This window comes from Rhinatrema bivittatum, chromosome 3 (genome assembly GCF_901001135.1).
Source record: "Rhinatrema bivittatum chromosome 3, aRhiBiv1.1, whole genome shotgun sequence".
Classification (NCBI taxonomy): Eukaryota; Metazoa; Chordata; class Amphibia; order Gymnophiona; family Rhinatrematidae; genus Rhinatrema; species Rhinatrema bivittatum.
Window position 1 is genome coordinate 90,935,549 of NC_042617.1, and position 20,263 is coordinate 90,955,811.

The 20,263-nt window shown below is 42.2% G+C and overlaps 1 protein-coding gene across 6 annotated transcripts in view; it reads right to left on the minus strand.

Moving 5' to 3' along the window:
* CCDC88A (coiled-coil domain containing 88A) overlaps window positions 1-20,263 on the minus strand; it is a 503,234-nt gene that overhangs the window by 270,900 nt on the left and 212,071 nt on the right. For all 6 annotated transcript variants that reach the window (XM_029593463.1, XM_029593462.1, XM_029593464.1 and 3 more), the window contains exon 9: window positions 10,534-10,615. In XM_029593463.1, the coding sequence (XP_029449323.1) occupies window positions 10,534-10,615 (82 nt within the window). The remainder of the gene's footprint in view (window positions 1-10,533; window positions 10,616-20,263) is intronic.

The following is a 20,263-nucleotide window of genomic DNA, read 5'->3' on the forward strand; positions in this document are numbered from 1 at the left end:
ACAATACACATTTTTCTCATGGCTAAAATGTGTTATGGAAACTAAAATGATCTTTAGCTGCATTTGATAAGGGTAATCTTCAGGTATTTGTCCAGGTAAATGACCTGACTATCTAAGTAAATGCCTTTGAAAATTACCCTCCCTGAGATGGTGCATTTTCTCACAGAACACCAGGTCTGAAAGTATCAAAAGAAAAAACTGGATGAGTTTAAGGGCTTTGATACAATCCACCAGCAACATTCCACTTAAAACTACAGGCCCAGCTGATAAGACTGCTTTCTAAAAGCCAGGACTAGACACATTTTCTCCAACACACCAAACACATTTATCACTATCCTCTCAGCATTCAATACACGAAGACTAAAGACTGCATTGTTTGCGTGATCAGGTATGAAAGGATCCAGACTGATGAGTTCCACAATCAACATCTCCCAGATGAGAAGAAATGATGTCTCTCATACAACATGGCCCTATGAAGATTAAAGACCCTCAATACCTTTTATATTTTACTAAGGTGTTACCCACAAGGGGGCAAGGCAGGATATGCATATTTGACCCCTCCAATGAAGGAAAAAATAATCTACTGCTAGACTGGCCCACATGGGTCTGTCAAAACAGACCCATGTGGGCCAGTCCCCATTTGAATGAGATTTTGATCACTACTTCCTGATCCAAGTAATACTCATGGGATACTAGTAGATCCCTTCCAAATCAGTTTACCTATCAGGATGATTTTCTTTACCTGTAGCTGGGTTATTCTGTAAGACTACCACCTCCAAAACCGGAAGGCTTTCTGACACAGAAAGCTGGAGTTCATCCCTCCTTTCTTGTTTGAGTTGTACTACTATCTATTTGTTTCAATACAATTTTGTTTGTCACTTAGCTCCTGATGGAAGAACAGCCCTTATTTCCAGGAGCAATGTAAAATCTTTCTTGACGCTCTCTTAGATTAGTTTCCCAGATCTCACTGGATGCATCAATGCTCAGTTCAACTGAATCGCCTGGAATTTGGAAGGGAAGGCCTTTTGTTAGACTGGAATGGGGAAAAAACAATTTAGTAAGACCTGTAAATCATCCAGGATCTGGATTTAGTTCATTGTGTCTATGGAAATATCTACAATCATTCAACTTGTCTCATATAAAGGTGCGCATGGGGAGTAACTTGCACTATTCCTGTCACTAAGCCTAGTGTTCTCAACATGGATCATTTTTTTTGTTTGCTTTCAATTATTGGCTATGATATCTTGGATTGTCAGGCAAGGGAGATAGACCTTTACCTAAATAATATCTAGTAGAACAATAAATCCCAACTAGAGTGATAAGCAAAGATGAGACTTGCAAAATGAATCAAGAACCTGGGATGATAACTTTTAAACAGCTGCATGGGTGCACATGTACGCACATATGCTGGCTTGCATCCAGAGACAGCCATTTTATAACATATGCACATATATGCCCTCATGGTATAAAATAAGTTGTATGCGTGTACATGTGTGCACAATGCTGTGTCTACCGCATAAGTGGGGGGACTTTAATAGGAACACACACCAATGCAATTACCAGTTAAACCAGTTTCCTCAAGAAAGGGATAGGACTTCCTGTCTCCCTATTTAAATAGCCTCCCTTTTCCACTCTTAACCCCAACCCTTAAAAACCTGCTGACATGCCTATATTTTTTTGTTTTAGGACTTACACACCATCCAAAGCAGAAGTAAAATTACACAGTAAGGGATCTGGTGCACGCTTGTGTACGTACGTTTTTACACACTTGTTTTATTTATACATCCAGGAATGGCAATGCCCATATCTCACCCCTTTTCTGGACTTTTTCATTTGTGCGCATACCAGGAAATACACACGTACATGGGCACCTATTAAAATCCGCATGGTGTGCCCCGGCCCAACTTGAATGTGTACATTCCAGTTTTGGTGTGCATAAGGCTTTTAAAATTCACCCATTAGTGATTTCTGCATCTGGGCTGTGATAAGCAATAATCTCTTTGCTTCTGCCTGAGATACATGCTTGATCAGTCAGTCATCCAGGCAGGAAAATATATACCTAGTCTATACAATTATATTGTAGCAAATATTTAAAAAGTCGACATCATGACAAAAGGAACTGAAAGTTATGAATACCTTCACAAGTTGTAAATACTTTCAATGAATATGAAACACTTCCTTTGACTAGGCTGTACCTCTCTGTGGACATAAACCTTCTTTAATTCCAATAAACATAGAGAGAAAGAATAAGGAAACCATGCTGAACTAATCTTTCTTGTAGGAGGGTTCAGATCCCTCAGGTCTAGGATGAGTTTGAATCGCCCTGATATCTAGGGAACCAGAAAGTGGAGAAAAACCCATGCCCTACTGCATTATGCATGGACAGTTTTGACTGCATGGGCCTCTAAAGAGAATATTTCCAATCTCACCAAGCTCTGGTGAGATGTAGATCTGAATGTTTTGGGGAGAGCAATTTGAAGTGACTATTCCAGATGGTGCAATTTGTATCCTTTCTTGATACCTCTAGGTTCTCTGGAGTCTGGATAGAAAGTTACTATTTCCTTTAGATCTAATAAAAAAAAAAAAGGTCCTGACTATGTAAAAGTGAATGCCTCTTTTGCCTGTGCTGCCTAGGTATATTACTCTTGGGTCTGGGCTTAAAATATCTCAGAAATCTCTTGGGTAACAAAATATTTTCCAGGAGAAATTCCATGACAATTCCTGGATATCAAAAGCATATCAAAGGTGGCTGAGAAAGTCTACTGGGTAGTTTGAGGTTTCTTTCCAGCATCCAAGGTTTTTTTTCACCTTGAACCCCCCCCCCCATCTTTCCTTTACAGAACACATCAGAAAGCATGTCCAACACATCTTCTCTATGCTTACATGTACACAATCAAGCAATTATATTGGAATCAATGGTCATGTCAAATCAACATAAGCCAAATGGATTAGATGCATCTTACACTGTTCTACTTTGGACAAAAGTATTTCATTCCCCTGTTTGCCATGAGTCCCACTGAACAAATCTTCACAACTCAGCCCACATGGTGACAAAGCAGCATCCAGAGCCAGAGTAATACCAAGGTGCATAGGAAGAGCCATACCAGAAAAGAAAAAAAAAAAAAAAGGCAATGTCTGTACAGGTCGGTGGCGAGTCTTTATCTGGAATATTGCGTCCAGTTCTGGAGGCTGTATCTCAGAAAGGATATGGCAGAGTTGCTTACCTGTAACAGGTGTTCTCCCAGGATAGCAGGATGTTAGTCCTCACATATGGGTGACATCATCAGATGGAGCCTTGTCATGGAACACTTTTGTCAAAGTTTCTAGAACTTTGACTGGCACACTAAGCATGCCCAGCATGTCACTAACCCTGTAGCCACCAGGGGTCCCCCTTCAGTCTCGTTTGTAGCAAACGTACGAGCAAAAAATCTACCTTATAAATGGGCTCTGACAGACGGCCCGCAAATGCGCAGTAGAGAGTAGCTCTACCGCGCATGCGCTGGCGAGCATGTCGGTCAGAGCGGAGCGTGCCCGAAAAATAAAAATGGCGCTGGGAGGAGCAAGAGCAGCGAAAAGCAGGAGTGGCGGCGCGCGCGAGGGACACCCCCCCCAGAGATCTTCCGTCTGCCGGTTGTGGATGAGCTGAAAGGGGAGGGGACAGAGAGGGGGAGTGACTGAGGGGAGGGAGGAGAGAGTGAGGTGAGGGGAGGGAGGAGAGAGTGAGGTGAGGGGATGGGGAGGGAGGAGAGAGTGAGGTGAGGGGAGGGGGGAGGAGAGAGTGAGGTGAGGGGAGGGGGGGAGGGAGGAGAGGGTGAGCAGGAGGGAGACTAGAGGGGGGAGGTGAGAGGGAGGGAGGGAGAATAGAGGGGGGAGGGAGTGGGAAGGAAATGGACCAAAAATTTTTTTTTTTAAATGTAGCCCGTTGTTACGGGCTAAACGGCTAGTAAAATAATAAAACGTAAGCGAACCCAATTCCGCAGGGCGGCGGGTAGGTTTCGTGAGGACTAACATCCTGCTGTCCTGGGAGAACACCTGTTACAGGTAAGCAACTCTGCTTTCTCCCAGGACAAGCAGGATGGTAGTCCTCACATGTGGGTAAATAGCGAGCTACAGGCTGCCTCAGAAGAATCCAGGCAAGCAGCACCCAACATGTGCAACAAGTACAACTGCGGTGTTGTTGGCAACAATGAGGCAGCCTGACATTCACAGGGGGTCGTGGTAGATGAGTTGGGTTGTCACACTGAGTATAAAATGTTAAGAACAGAAAGGCCAAAGGCAGAGTACTGTCATTCGGCCTGGTACATGTAATAGTGGGTTGCGAAGGGTGGAGAGAACTCCACCCCACAGGTGATGCAAATGTTAGCAGTCAGTAATGAACAGAAGAGTGTTACTGAGTTTGCTATGGTCATGGCGAAATGCCTTCATTCGTCTCTGACGTGGAAGGTTTGCTTGCTGATGGCAAAATGTAACACATGGTGCAGAGTAATGAAGATGGGCTGCACATCCACTTCAACTCTAGGCTTGGTTTATTAAAGGGAAAAAGAGATGGGTGGATTTTTGATGGAATGCGGAGTTTGCATATAAAATGCAAGTGCACTCCCATAGTTCAAGATATGTAAAGTCAAGCACTCAAATGAGTGTACAGACCTGGAAGAGTATGGACAGAGTTAGATGAAATCAGTTACCTTCTGAGGAAGGAATGTAGGTGAGTGGGGAGAAAGACCATGTCAGAGTAATGTTGGGTAGGGTGAGTTGCCACGAAAGGTCGTAACTCACCGATTCTGTGAATAAATAGAATGGTTACATGGAACAATGAGGTTATTTGTTAAGTAATTTAGTTTGCAGGAACGTAGTGTAAGCAAGACAGTGTAGTGCTATACCATGACCTGTGGCCGTAGAAGAAGCTGAAGCTGAGATACGCTTGTTACAATCAACTCACCAAGGATGGAACTATTATGGAGCATCTCTTATATTTTTTTATTTTTTTTTTTTTAAATATAGGAAAAAATAGCACTAAAGTGAATACAAGTTCAGGAGGTGCTATAATAGCATAATAATAGGTGAAATGTGGACACGAAGGAATTAAATTCTTCGGTGCACATGGTTTACTTTTCCATTAAGAATTCGTTATTGAAGGCTGCCATGAAGCTACAAGGACTTGAGAGACAGCAGCAGAGGGTTGGAAAGTCAACTTGCCATCAGCTAAATAGTCCATGATTGTCATGGAGCTTTTGTCCTGGTGTAGCTTCACAAGAGTCTTGCTTTGAACAGCATTTGAGAGCATGCATATAGCAGACCTATGTTTCAGGGACAGATGAAGGCAACCGTGAAAGGTTCTCTTTGGTCCCTGTGTTGGAAGCAGAAGCGCCCATTCTGCAATTTAGGGTGGACGCAAGAACTGATGGTATCGGTGTAGTACTCTGCTTGCAATAGAGGGATCCAAGGATCACTTGTTGTACTGGAAATGTTGGCTGAGTCTGTTGTCCAGTGCAGTCACTGTGCGTGCCAGAAAGTGGTGCGCATCACAATGGAGCGCCAATTGGTGTAGGTTCAAATTTATGTAGTCTTCCGGCAAAGCCGAGAAGGGCTCGAGCTGCATTGTGCGTTCACTCATTGGAATGTAACGTGGTGGTCTACGAGAATGACGACCATCCTGCTGGAGAGGCTTTCCATGGATGACCAGAGCTCATCCCGAGTCTTCCGAAAATACCAGGAAGCAGAAATGACAGGTCATTCCGGGTAATATCTAAGTTCCTTGAGTGATTGTCCTTCGACTGCAGATAGCTGGTGAGGTTGGACAGCGTGAGTGCACAATTATTAAGGATACCTGTTTGGCTACTTGTGAAGCCTAGATCAGATCTCTAAGAGGAGAGATGAGTAAGTGATATCGCATGGGATTTTTGGTAGGTGATTAAAAATCCCAGAGATGGAACTGATTGCGACATTTCCACTGGCACACCTGAACTGGGACACATTCCCTTTTTGAACGGCTGCTCTTCTGAACATTTTAGGTCATTCGTTGTTTGCTCTCAGTGCACCTCGCATGGGAAAGGGGGGGGGGGGGGGAGAGTCATAGGGGGGGGGTTGAATCGGTGGATGTTTGTGTATGAGTGGGCTGGTGAGTATGAGGGTTGAGTGAGGGGAGAGATACACAAATTGGAAAATGGGGGCGTGCGTGCAGTTGCAGCACTTGCAATGTTTATAGCACAACTGTTTTCGTGATATGCCTATATTTTGTACCTGTATCAGGCTAATATTGCTTACCTTGTACTGAGGCAGCTGTAGTTGTATTCACGAGTTCCTAATAAAAATGATTTTGCCAAAAAAAAAAAAAAAAAAATCCCAGAGAGTATATAGGAGTCGTGTAAATGAGTTAACGGAGTCAAAGTTCCATGTCTGGACTGGCTGTTACAGGACAGTTGTCCAGATACGAAACCCGGAAATGACTGAGGAGTAGTGGAGCAGCCACTACCGCCAAGCTCTTTAGGAACAGTAGTACGCATATGAAATGGACTCATGTTTATGAAAGACCAGAGAGTAGATCCGTTCTCATTGAATAGCAGAGGAAGCCCAGTGCCGAAGAATATCAATATATACCTTTTATGTACAAGGAGATGTGTATAGGGCACACAAGTGCAGAAGAAGTCGGCGTACGACTGTCTTCTTTTTTTTTTTTTTTTATGGCTTCCTACTGAATTCAAGTGAGAAATGGAACTGCTGTCTGGAAGAATTTAGAATGTAGCCAAAGGAGCATCCTGTGAAGCTGGCTGCGCTCTAGATGTCCTTACTTGTCGTGTAGTTCCTCTCTGAGGAGCTCTAGCCCCTCGAGTATGGGACGCAGGGGGATAATACCTGCATGGTCTGTAAAATTGTTTCCTGACGTCCCCTTGTGTTCTCCTATGGGCTTTGGACAGAACATCTGGGGAAAAAGAAGACAATTGATGCAGGGTCTCATGAAAGTCTTTTAATTGGGCCACTGCGTCTTGAACCTTGTCCCCGAGCAGGTTGTCTCCTGTACAGGGAAGATCTGCAAGTTTATCGTGTACTTCTGGGCATAGGTCTGAAGCTTTAAGCCAGGCCCAGCATCTAGCACTGATGCCTGCTGCTGAGACTCTACATATTGTTTCGAATGAGTCATAAGCAGCTCTGACCTCGTGCTTGCCTGCTTCTAGTCCTTTCTATAGGATGGCAGTTAGGGACTCTTTTTGTTGCTGTGGTAAAGTTTTAGCAATTTCTTGCACCTTTTTCCACAGATTTCTGTTGTATTGGGTCATATACAGTTGATATGCCGCTATTTGTGCTATCAATATTGACCCCTGAAAAACTCTGCATCCCAATGCATCCAATGCTTTCTGGTCCTTACCAGGGGAAGCAGAGGAATGTGGATGCAATTGTTTAGCTTTTCTCTGGGCCGACTCTACCACTACAGAGTGGTGGGACAGTTGACTTTTTTGAAAGCCTGGGGCTTGTTGCACCAGGTATGTCGCATTAGTCTTCCTGTTGACTGGTGGTACAGTACTTGGGTGGTTCCAGAGTCGGTGTAGAAGATCCAGAAGTACTTCATGTACTGGTATCACCACAAATTGCAGAATCTCCAACATTTGGTGGCGAGCGTCTGCCTCCGTAACTGATGGAAAAGGAATAGTTTTAGACATCTCCTTGATAAAACTGGCAAAGGAGAGGTCTTCTGGAGGAGAAAGTCGCCTCTCTTCCGGGGGTGAGGGCTCTGAAAGCAATTCCTTGGAAGTGTGTGAAGAGTCATCGGAGAATTCATCTTCCCAAGGATTATAGGGGGTTTCCCCCTCTCCTTGTGGACCTCCTGAGGGAAGAAGCACATCAAAATCAAGAGGTCAGGAAAGTCTCGATGGATGGCGGAATGGCTTTGATGGAGGCTGCATCGGCATTGGTGGAACCGGTGCTGGCATCGATGGAGTCGAAGCGAATGATGTACGCTTAGGCCTCGGTATCCCCGATGGTCCTGGTGTAGGTTCCGGCATTAGTGGCTCCCCATGGAGGGATCTGCCCAGAAACCGCCTCATCTTCCTCCAAGGAATCCGGAATGGGAATTGGGACCTGCGGAGGCCTCGATGGATGACTCGATGCCGGTGTGTCAGGCAGCATAGGATGAGTCTACACAGCACCGATGAGTGTATCTAGGTGCTCGAAAAGCAGTGCGAACATAGAGGGTGCCAATCCAGGTGTCTGTATGGGGGCCGGCACTGGTGGCGAATGGATGTCCCGAAGGGCTTGCCTCTTGGACTTTTACGTTCAATTCCCCCTTTGAGGCTGGCATAAGTAGCACTGTGCCTGGGGTAGGAAGCAGGCTATGCGCTTTACTGACACCTCCACAGGGATTTGTGGAGGCTCAGTACCCAGCACTGATATCGGTGGGGAACGCCTCGGGGACCCGGGTCCAGAGGAGGATCGGGGCTCCTCTCCCCAGGTCTTCTTCGCAGGTGGCTCGATAGCCGATGCCGCTGCGGGGGTCGGTGCCAGCACCGGTCGGAGACTCATGTCGGTGCCGGTACCTCCCTCAACATTCGGCCCGGACTTTCTCCGGCACAGAGGATAACGTCGCCGATGTCCTTGAGGGGGTCAGTGACGGACGGTCACTCGCTCCACGATGCTGCTGGGTAGGCGTCCCCGAGGTCAATAGACCCTTTTTGGTCTGCAGCACCTGAGTTGAAGATGATGGAGCAAAGTGCTTTGAACCAAAGAGCTGCTCCATTTTCTCCAATCAAGCACGACGTCCCTTAGGGGTCATCTGTGCGCAACTCAGGTCCCGATTAACGTCGCACGAGAATCCTAAACACAAAACGCAAATTTTGTGCGGGTCCATTATGGACATGGTCCTCGGACATTCGGGGCATTTCCTAAATCCGGTCGCCATTACAAAAATTGGCACACGTGCGATTAATGACCATCTGACACCGAAAGTATGAAGCCAGGAATTGACCGCAAAACATGGAGAATACACTTACTGAGCGCCGGAGGGAATGGATGTCGATGGGGGGACCCCAGTGAGAGTCATTTTATGAAGATATATTTCGAAAGTTCCATGAGGAAAAGTTGTGAGAGTTTCTCACAGAGCTCCTAATTGCAAGGCAACTTGCTGCATGGAAAAAAAGAGACTGAAGGGGGACCCCTGGCTACAGGGTTAGTGACATGCTGGGCATGTTTAGTGTGCCAGTCAAAGTTCTAGAAACTTTGACAAAAGAGTTCTGTGACAGGGCTCCATCTGATGTCACCCATATGTGAGGACTACCATCCTGCTTGTCCCGGAAGAAAGATAAAGTACATGCAGTCTAGAGAAAGACTATAAAAATAGTGTAGAGATCTGCACCAAAAGCCCTAAAAATTATGGCCTAAGACTGAAACTTAAGCATTTAAATGTATATAGCCTAGAGGACAGGAGAGAGAGTAGGGGTATGGATAGAGAGATTCAAATATGTCAATGGTATGAAGTACAAGAAGCAAACATTTTTCCAGTTAAAATTAAGTTCTATTAAATGACACCATGCTTTGAATCTCACAGGAGGTGAACTCAAGAGTAACACTAGAAAATATTTCTTCACATTAAGGACGATGGATGCATGGAAAAGCATCCCAGGAGACATGGTGGAGATGTCAAGAAGACATGGGAAAAGCACAGAAGATCCTCAGTTGTGAATTAATGAGGCGAAAACCAAAGATCTACTTTGGTCTACAGAATTCTAAAATTAAGTAAATGTATGCATACTAGATGGGTTTTATTGTTCTTTTCAGTGTTTCTGTATAGACCTGGCAGCCTGCTATTCTGAAAAAGCATAACATTCTGGTAAAACATCTTCCCACCAAGGTCAACAAGCCTCTTAGAATCTTGGCCAGATAGAAAAGGCAAGGGTCATAAGGTTCTTGGCTTTCAAAGTCAATTAGATCACCACACGTTAACATGGAAACTGCTGAGGGTCACAATACTTTGTTTGTACCTTCATATTAACCAGATGTAATGAATAGGGGTGTTAGAGACAATACAACTAATTAAGGACATTAAGAAGAAAATTAAAAAAAGAAACATAATAAAAAATAAGCTAATATAATTGTAACAGAGTAAAACTGAATGAAAAAAAAAAACAAGTTCAATGATATATTCTTCCTCAGGTGTTGAACATGTTGCACATATCTCTTCTTTCACACACACAAACTTTCTCTTGAAAGTTACACATTACACAGATCATATGACCTATATGTGTGTGTCATTTGAGGCTACTTTTCTTCAGAAAACAGTATATTCATTTTGTTCTCTCATTTCAGTCAAACCAGGTTTTTAATTTATACATCTAACACATTTTTGCCACTGATTTGGGCTAGCTTCAAAATAATGACATAGCAATAGGTTACAAAACTTTCGGTAGGATTCAACTGCTTCTTTAAAAGTAGAAGACCATAAAAAAAAAATCAACACAAATATCATGGTGACTTCCAACTGCAATAATTTCCCTTTTATAAAATCTTTATTAGCTCGTTTGAAAATGATTAATACAAGATACTGACCTCTTGTTGAAATTTCTTTAGTTCTACTTCCAACTGCTCAAGTTCTTGCTTACAGTCCAGAAACTGTTCAGTCTTTTCTTCTCTTTATAATTATTAAAAAATGATAAAAATAGAATGTTATTTCTATCTAACCCTCTATGAAAGAGCAACACTGAGGGAAGCTACACAGTCTACATAAAAAAATTGTATGCCGCAAAACAAAGGATGGACTTAATGTGTTTCAATATAAAATTCTCACATACGTTATGTGAACGAGGAAGCATCATTTGCAAAGTAGGCTACACTGGGCCCATAGGAAACAGACACCAAGACTCTCCAGAATTAGCCAATTTATAAACATAAGAAATAAGCAAGTAAATAAATAAATGCACTTGCTCTTTTCCATTGGCTTGTTAAAGGGTAAAGATCTAACACATTGCAGAAAAAGTCTTTGGATCCCCCGTGCTAACCAGTTCTCTCACCATGCAGGGGAAATATGTCCACTCCCCCTTGCCAGTTCCCGACTTTGCCTCCAGGGAGAGAGAAAGGCAGGGGAAAGAGAGAAAGGAAGGTGATTAGCCCTTTGAGGTCCCTGACTTTGGACACAAGAGGTGAGTGGAGGACAATCAAGCATTGGCAGCCCCCATCCCTTACTCCAAGAAAGGAGGGTAGTGGAGAGGATCATGCCTTGTGATCCTTTGATCATCGGGCTGGGGCAATAGTCCATTAGGGCACCATGGCCCCTTCACTCTGAGTGCAGGGGGAGTGAGGGGAGAAATCTCCCATAGTTAAAGGGAATGTTAGCATGGGGATTTGAAGACTTTCCCTACATTGTGTTATATTTTTACCCTTTACCAAGCCCACAGAAAATAGCAGGTGCATTCAGCATACTACGTTATTTCCTATAGGTCTGGCATAGCCTAATTTGCCTATTATGCTCTCACATGTACATATGGGTAAGCAAGAAATTTAGCACACAGATGTTAATGTACCGCGGGACCATCTTAACATTCATGCTAAGGCCTCACTGCCCAGCATGTTATTTTTGATAATCATAAAAGGTCCTTTACATGCACAGTAAAATTTAGGCCCCTAGGATATTAAAACTGTATTAGACATCTGACATATGAAACTTTAGCCGCTGTGTCTGGTGTACTATGTTTACATTACTTTATTTAAATTTCACCAATAATACTTTCTATTCTCTGTGGATCTTGTTTTCACAATAACTTCTTCCATTTGTGGGAGCAATTTTCAGTAACCTGAAGTATAAGACTACTTTACCACATATGTATCTTACAGCTAATTTTCAAATTACCAAAATAGTTTCCCATTTGAACATTAGCTACAAGAACATTCATACAAAGTGACTACCTACTTTGCATTTGCTATTTCTGCTGGCAGTGGATTGAAGGATAAGGCAGCGTGCATACATTTAAAAATGCAAATGTACATATGCTGTTTACTCCCTCAATCTAAGCACATCTCTGGAAACACCTCTTTTTTGATCCAGGCAAAAGCATGGGTGCTGTGGAAGTCAGCATACACTTTTAGCTGCTGTGAAGGGGACAATTGACACTTAGGGGAATCTATCCATGCACCCACTTATTTACTTGGCTAGATCCCTCAGCAAACTGTCCTCTGTGCACATAATGAATTCCTGTGAAAACTCCTTGGGTTTTTGTTTACTGTCATTTTGATGTCATGCGTAACATCACTTACTCATGCTGAGATAAAGCAATAAAAATAGTACCTACATTTTTTGTGGGTCTAAATGTAATGTTATAACATTCATTTATAAGGCAACATAAATACAGTAACATTAGAAATGTAAGCCTGCATTTTAATTCTAAGATATACTGAGCTTTTTAAGATTTTTGGGAAATTAGGGCTGCAAGGGTTGGAGAGTATCCTTTTGTACTCAAATTCTGAGCAAAATCTGAAATGTTTCACAGCCATCATTAGAGTTGTAATTATAGGTTTCAAATAAAGACTAGAAAGGATTGCACTAAATTATAAGGAACCCATGAGTGTTCAATGTTTAGACTATCTATTAACTGCCAATCACAATAATAACTGCAATTTTTTTCACTTATTTCCCTAGTGCAGCTGTTCATATAATATCCTGGAAAGACTCATCGGACAGAAGTGCAATTGTACAGGCATCAAAAAGCTAAAATTCTAGTTCCTTATTCTTACCAAAGACTTTTGTGTGTGTTTCAGCTAGATGAACTGTCCCACCATTATTTGAGAAGAACCACATCAGAGTTTTGTATAACTAATCAAAAGACTGTCAGTGTCTGATCTTGAAAACATTAGATGATTTTAGACTCTTGATTTCTTTTGTTTTTTATTATAAGTTTAATTCAGCCTGTTTTATTTTATGTTAATTGTATATATTTTATATATTTTATGTATATGTTTATGTTTTTATGTGTGTATATTGTAAACCACTTGGAATTGTGAATAGAGGGTATAAATCTTGTAAAAAAAAAATAAATAAGTTTGTCAGGTCTAATTTTTCTAAATTGCCTTTCAGTCCAAGAGCAATGCTCTCAAAGACAATAATTGTAAGTGCTGGAATTTGTGCAGATATCAGGTCTTTCAAATTTTGTATAGTTACTTATATTATATACCAGGTCCTTAATGAGTACAAAAGGAAGAGCAACAAAAACAATGGACTGTTAAATCATAGAAACATAGAAATGACGGCAGAAGAAGACCAAACGGCCCATCCAGTCTGCCCAGCAAGCTTCACACATTTTTTCTCTCATACTTATCTGTTTCTCTTAGCTCTTGGTTCTATTTCCCTTCCACCCCCACCATTAATGTAGAGAGCAGTGATGGAGCTGCATCCAAGTGAAATATCTAGCTTGATTAGTTAGGGGCAGTAGAGGTAGTAACCGCCACAATAAGCAAGCTACACCCATGCTTATTTGTTTTACCCAGACTATGTTATACAGCCCTTATTGGTTTTTTTTCTTCTCCCCTGCCGTTGAAGCAGGGAGCTATGCTGGATATGCGTGAAGTATCAGTTTGGTTTTTTTTCTCCCCTGTCGTAGAAGCAGAGAGCTATGCTGGATATGCGTGAAGTATCAGTTTTTCTTCTCTCCTGCCGTTGAAGCAGAGAGCCATGCTGGATATGCATTGAAAGTGAAGTATCAGGCACATTTGGTTTGGGGTAGTAACCGCCGTAACAAGCCAGCTACTCCCCACTTTGTGATTGTGAATCCTTTTTTCTTCTCCGCTGCCGTTGAAGCTATGCTGGAAATGCGTGAAGCATCAGTTTTTCTTTTCCCCTGCTGTTGGAGCAGAGAGCTATGCTGGAAAATCTTATGGATGAGAGTGTATCTGCAAGTTTATCTGGGCTAAAAGCAGATAAACCTACATTTGAAAATTTTAGCCACAACTAGAGATTTGGTAGGCTCTATAGACCAAACTCCCTGCCTATCTAATTTCAGTTCAATATGAGCAGCTCCAGCGATGCTGTTTACTATGTCAGGTGCTCTCTGAAAACAGTAGTTCACCAGTCACACAAGTGGGTGAAATGACCAGACTGCATGGAACAGACAAATGCCAGAGCTCTCTGGAGAGGTCAAAAGGCCTTTCACTGCTCATGCATGGCAGTTCCCATACCGCCATAACCTGCAGCACCCCTCTATTTTATATAGTAAAAAAGGCCATGGATCTAGCTGGCTAAGCAAGAACTTACTAAGGCTGGCTAGATCAAAGCCTTTAAAAATTGACCAGGCTAACCAGCACAATGCAGTCTCCTAAATTTCACTGGTCAAATTATTGGTGGGCCTAGGGGCAGGGTTAGGTCCAGAAGAAAATCAAAGCAGTTAACATTAATTTTCAGCATCAATTACTCAACTTGACAAGCCAAACCAAGGTGCTGGAAGTGCAAACCTAAACCTGGCCAGCCATCTTGCCTCTAGACCCAAAGAAAACATGTCCAGCACTCCCAACATCCCCTTCCCTTTCTAAAAATCAAAAGTGGCAGTCTGCAACATGGATCTCCCGACTACTTTAAGTTAAAAAAAAAAAAAGCAGTTTGCAGAAGTATCCTGATCCTCTCAATGGACATCCTCTGTTTGCACATGGGACAGACCTTAAAGCCGCTGTCCCACTTCTCTGACATGACAAGGAAAATAAACTAAAATCAAATGAAGAAATTTTCCTCTAACAGATAGTTCAATTGGATTTCAAGGTTTTAAATTGTAACACACCTTGATGTTAATTCAAAAAGGCAAGACATCAAATAAAGAAGCAGAACAGAAAGAAAAATATTTGATCAGTCAAGCAGCCTGCTGGTAATGGTCACACTAGAAAAAGTGTAGCATGGATCAGCAGGACTTTGAGAAGAAAAAATTCCTTAGATGCACAATTTAACTAGGGAAATTACTATTTTTTTTTGTGGCCAAAGCCAGAAGAAGACAAAGTTCTATACAGTATGCGAGGCTGCAGTCGTAAAGACCAGTGTGAGGGATGCTGAAAGGCACAATGGCTCAGGATCTACTGTGTACTACCCAAGAACTACTCATAAAAGCAATGAATGGAGTTTCTTTAGGGCTCCTTTCATTTCTGCCCACCCCTTTTTTTAAAATTTATATTAAAGGTATGAATAATGTATTATTCTACTTATTTTCTTTTTGAGATTAATACTTCTTTATACTCATGTACTTATAATACAAAATGTTATTTGTTTATTCATATTATTTTGTATACCAATATTCTGATAACAATCATAACGGTTTACAGCATCAGTATAAATAGGATCATACAAGACCAAAAAACTAGAAAACCATTTAAAATAAAACTAAAATATAAAAACAAATAATTAAAAAAAATATATCTACCATGAAAGTTCATAAAAAGACAGAAAACATAAAAACCTCACCTTCTCCTTGAATAAAAGCTCTAATAAAAAATACACATCCTATAAATTACTTTATATTGCTTCCTCTCCAAAAACACTTGCCTAAATAACCAGGTTTTTAAAGCTTTTTTAAAAGTTTGATAATCTGACTGTAATCTTAACTCAATTGGAAGGGAATTCCAAAGTTTCGGTCCAGCTAAAGATACTGCTCTTTCCCTGACTTTACTCAAATGGGCAGACATGACTGAAGGAATAGTTAAACCTTTGTTTGCTAATATCTGCAAAGCTGCATTCAACCATTCTATTTTCTCATTATTCAATGATTTGTGTATTCGACAGTGGACTTTGTACTCAATTCTAAATTTTATTGGTAGCCAATGCAGGGGGTGTAATATGATCATATTTTTTGACACTGGTCAGGAATCTAGCCGCTGCATTCTGTAACAGTTGAAGTAGTCTCAAGGCATTGTTCAGTAGACCCAAAAGTAGAGAATTACAGTAGACCAATTTTGAAAATATCAAGGTCTGTAGAACTGCCCTGAAGTCATTATAATACAGACGTGGTTTCAATTTTTTTTTTATAAATATGTAATTTATTAAAACCATCTCTAATCATATTATGTTAATTTTCATATTTAACTCAAGGTCCATAATCACCCCTAAATCCTGAGCAGAATTAATGCTTTGTATACTGAAAAATTCAATAAAGAAAAAATTAAAAAAAAAGAAAAGCAATGAATGGCTTTTATAAGTTTTCAGAAATGACAAATCCTTCTGTTCAGTGCAGAGCATGGTAATGTAACTCATGTGTATAGCTAGTTTGTCTCCATAGAATGTTATAAACACAGGATTGAAAAAGAAATCATGGCTCATTTCCTTAAAAATGAATCCTATATAGTAGAGTCGCTTACCTGTAGCCAGTGTTCTTCGAGAACAGCAGGATGTCAGTCCTCACACAATGGAGCCTGGTATGGAAAACTTATTTAACTTTGACTGTGCCTCATTAAGCATGCCTACACATGCTATTATGTCACATGTCCACACGGGGTCCCTTCAGTCTTGTATTTTAGCATTAAAAAAAAAAAAAGAGAGAAAGCCAACTTCAAGAGGAGGTGGGTTGGTTTCATGAGGACCAACATCCTGTTGTCCTCAGAGAACACCAGTTACAGGTAAGAACTCTGCTTTTCGAGGACAAGCAGGATGAGTCCTAGCTATAGGCTGCCTCTAATGGAAAAAAAAAGGGGGGGGTGGGGGGGAGGAGTGTAAAACAACAGGTACCAACAAGCACAACAAGGTGTTTTTATTGGTAACAAGCTATTTTTTCCTATATATGTATCTAGGTCTCGGATGGAATGGAATCCCCCTGTTTTCTTACAAATCAGGAAATATTTGGAAGTAGAATCCTTGCCCTCTTTACCTTGGTGGAACATGCTGGACCGCACTGGCTAACAAAAGGGAGGAGAGCTCCTTTTGAAGCCGTTCCTGAGGTTGAATGACCCCAAATTGGGTTCAGGGGCCAATTTGGTGGGAGACCCATTAACTTTGATCTGTAACCTCTCCTGATGAGGAGGAGCCACGTGTCTGAAGTTATACTGGGCTACTAGTTAATGTAAAAACACATCCTCCCTCTAACTAGAAGGTCCTCTTGATTCAGTCAAAACTCCATCCCTGGTGTTGACGGGGTTGCTGTCTGGGGCTTAGGTGCCCGCTGCTGCCTCGGATGGGCTTGTGGGGCCTGTTGTGTAGAGAACCACAGGAGCAGAGTATTGTGTCTGCTCGGCTGGAAAAAGTGCCTCCTCTGCCCTGGCCTCCGGTACCGGCCAGATCTTGAGTGCAAGTGGAGAGTTGCTGGAGCATTGCAGTGATCCCTGATATGCATGACTACTTTCTTCACTATCTGTGAATAAATTCTCTCACATACAACAAAACCTTCAGAAAAGGCTTAAAAACTTGGCTATTCAAGCAAGCCTACCAAACAGAGAAGGGGAAACAGTGAGGCAGGCGAAGTGAGAGGTATGAACAAATAAAGTGTGTAGCTATATTTCTATCTGTTTTTACTCCACCTTCTCGTTCTTCACCAGAAGAGAAATTGACACTTATAAAGTTAGAATTGTTTTTAAACTGATAATTCCTGGACAGTATTGTATCACAAACCAATTATATCATTTAGAAAACTATGTACCGAATCATTACTGCACCTGTGTAAATTAATATATCTCAGCATCCTTATTTTATGTGCCCTATTGTAAACCGTTGTGACGGATCCTTCTTAACGACGGTATAGAAAAAATTTAAATAAAATAAATAAATACATACATGGTATGTTAGCAAGTCTTTCCTGTACATTTGAGGGGAGACCTAAAGCACACAGCCAGACAAGCCTGCAAGCTCCAATCCTACAGCAAAGACTCTCTATGCTGTCTCAAAATCAAAGGTTAAGACAAGACACTCTAACCCTTTGTCCACCAGTGACTGGAGCGCATTTTGCTGCTTTTGAGGAAGCTGCTCAGCCACCCCCTGCAATTGCTTCAGCAAGTACTGAATATACTGGCCCAAGAAGACCTATGTAAGAAGCTATGAAGGCATAAAGTATAGCCCCTGAAAATCTTCTCTTCCAAGGGCAACAAGGGTTCTAGAGTCCTTCCCCAGGAACACCAATAAATAAATTCCAGATCTCTTAGCCTTCTTGACAGCGGATTTGATTACCCCAGATTGATTTGTAAACTCTCTCTTTTTGAATCCAGGAGCCTTTTCGATGAAATAGATCATGTTCACAGTCTTGTTAACAGGCGTCACCGAGAGGGAACTCCCACATCCTTGCTGCACCTCCTGAAAGACTTCATGGACTGCCACGATTTCCGTAGGGGGCTTTGGATATCCTCCACAAACTGGAGGATGTCCAACTTCTTACTCCTGGTCTCATCCTCCATCTGTAATGTAAAAGGAATGGCTTCAGCCATTTTCTTGATAAACTCTGTGAAGGTGAGTTCCTCAGGAGGAAGGCTTCTTTTTCTCTGATGAAGGGGTCGGAAAGGAGGCCCGTTGATACCTCCTCTTCAGAGGCATCTGCAGAGTTATAGCTACATGCCCAAAAGTATTCGGAGTGCAACCCTCCTTGGTCTGCTGATGGAGAGGACTCCCTCTCCACCAGCCAAGGTGTCAAGTGCAAGTCCTTTGGCCATTTTGGCCTGGATCCCGAGGAGCTATGGCAGCCCAGGGTAACTGCCTCCCCCCAAGGAGCTAGATATTAAAATGGGATGGGAGTCATCAACTCCGATCCCTCTCTGAGCATAGGCATCAGATCCAGCACTGGCACAATGCCTTGCCACAGAGCACCTGTAAGGAATTGAGTAAAGGCTTATAGGTACTTGCCTCAGTGTCCTTGATGTCACAGCACCAAGACCCTACAAAGCCTTCTCAAAGGTCTGCTGGATCTTTCTATTCAACTCTTCCTTGAAGACAATATATGCCAACACTCATTGGGAGGCAGGAAGGGTAGCCATGCCCCCTTTTGGAACAAAGAGGTTCCAAAAGGGGGACAAGTGGAAGCTGTTGTGAGTACCTGGACTTCTTAAAGGATGAACTCTCCTTGCTATGGGACTGCTTACGGAGGTTCTCAGAGTGCACCAGACCATCCCCCTTCCTAGCATCAGGCAACAAGGGAGACAGATGTCAATACTTCTTCGGCTTCCTTCGATGCTTCCTTGATGCTGGTGTCAAAGAGGTGGAATTTGGCGCCTTCTTCAATTGGGAAAAGTCAGATGGAGGCCTGACTCCAGGTTCACTATTACTGGTGGCAGCAAGAGAACAGACGGTGTTCCCCCTGATACCAAATATGTTCCCTCCAATGACGCAGCTCCAAGGTCCTTCGATGTTGATATCTCAGATGTGATACTGATGAATTAATCTTCTCATGCATGAAATGCTTTTCCATAAGTTCCGGTAGACACAGTCATCCTCAGGGTCATGGTCGCACATTTGTAACACTTGGACATCATGCGATACCCCCAGACACAAGATACATCTATCATGGGAACCCGTAATAGACTTAGTCCTTGTGCACGGAGGGCTTTGCTGGAACCCACTAGACATGTTTAGCCAAAACAAAAGCAAAATCAAACTCAATGGCAATTGTGACTCGATGACCAGCAGGCACTGACAAAACACCACTGTGGAACAAGGTACAGGGACAAATGAAAACTAGAAAAAATGACTGAAAATTCTTAAGGAAACTATGTTGAATAAAATTGTGGGATCCAGTAATGAACAATCCTGTAAATCTGTCCAAAAACTGTGAAGGCCCAGAAATAGGAGTGTGAGGCAACACAACCATAATTCAAGGGTTCCGCAGAAAAAGAAAGACTGAAGGGAATCCGCATGGAGATGTGGCATAATCCCATGCAAGGGAATGCTCGGTGAGGCATAGTCAAAGTTCTAGAAACTCTGACATAAGTTTTCAGCGTCAGGCCCCATTGGATGATGTCAGCCACATGTGAGAACAGACATACTACTGGTTCTCTGAAAAAAATGGGGTCCATTTTCAGTCGCTGGCCTGCCACCAAAGTAGCCAGATTAGCTTATTGGCTAACTTTCTTGGGCTATTCAGTGGCAAAGTGGAGCTACTGAATGTATACAGCTATCTTAAAGATAGCCAGATGTTTATTCAGCTAACTTTAGGATTGGTCTACAGCACAACAAGAGTTAGCCAGATAATCTATCTGGCTACTGGAATGTCTCCAAGTTATCCAGCTATATAGTTAGGAGGATAACTTGGAGGCTTTCAGCCAGCGGGGAATTTTCAAATCATGCCATTTGTCCAACTAAGTCCGAATTCAGCTGGAAAAATGATACTGAATATGGACTTCTATATAT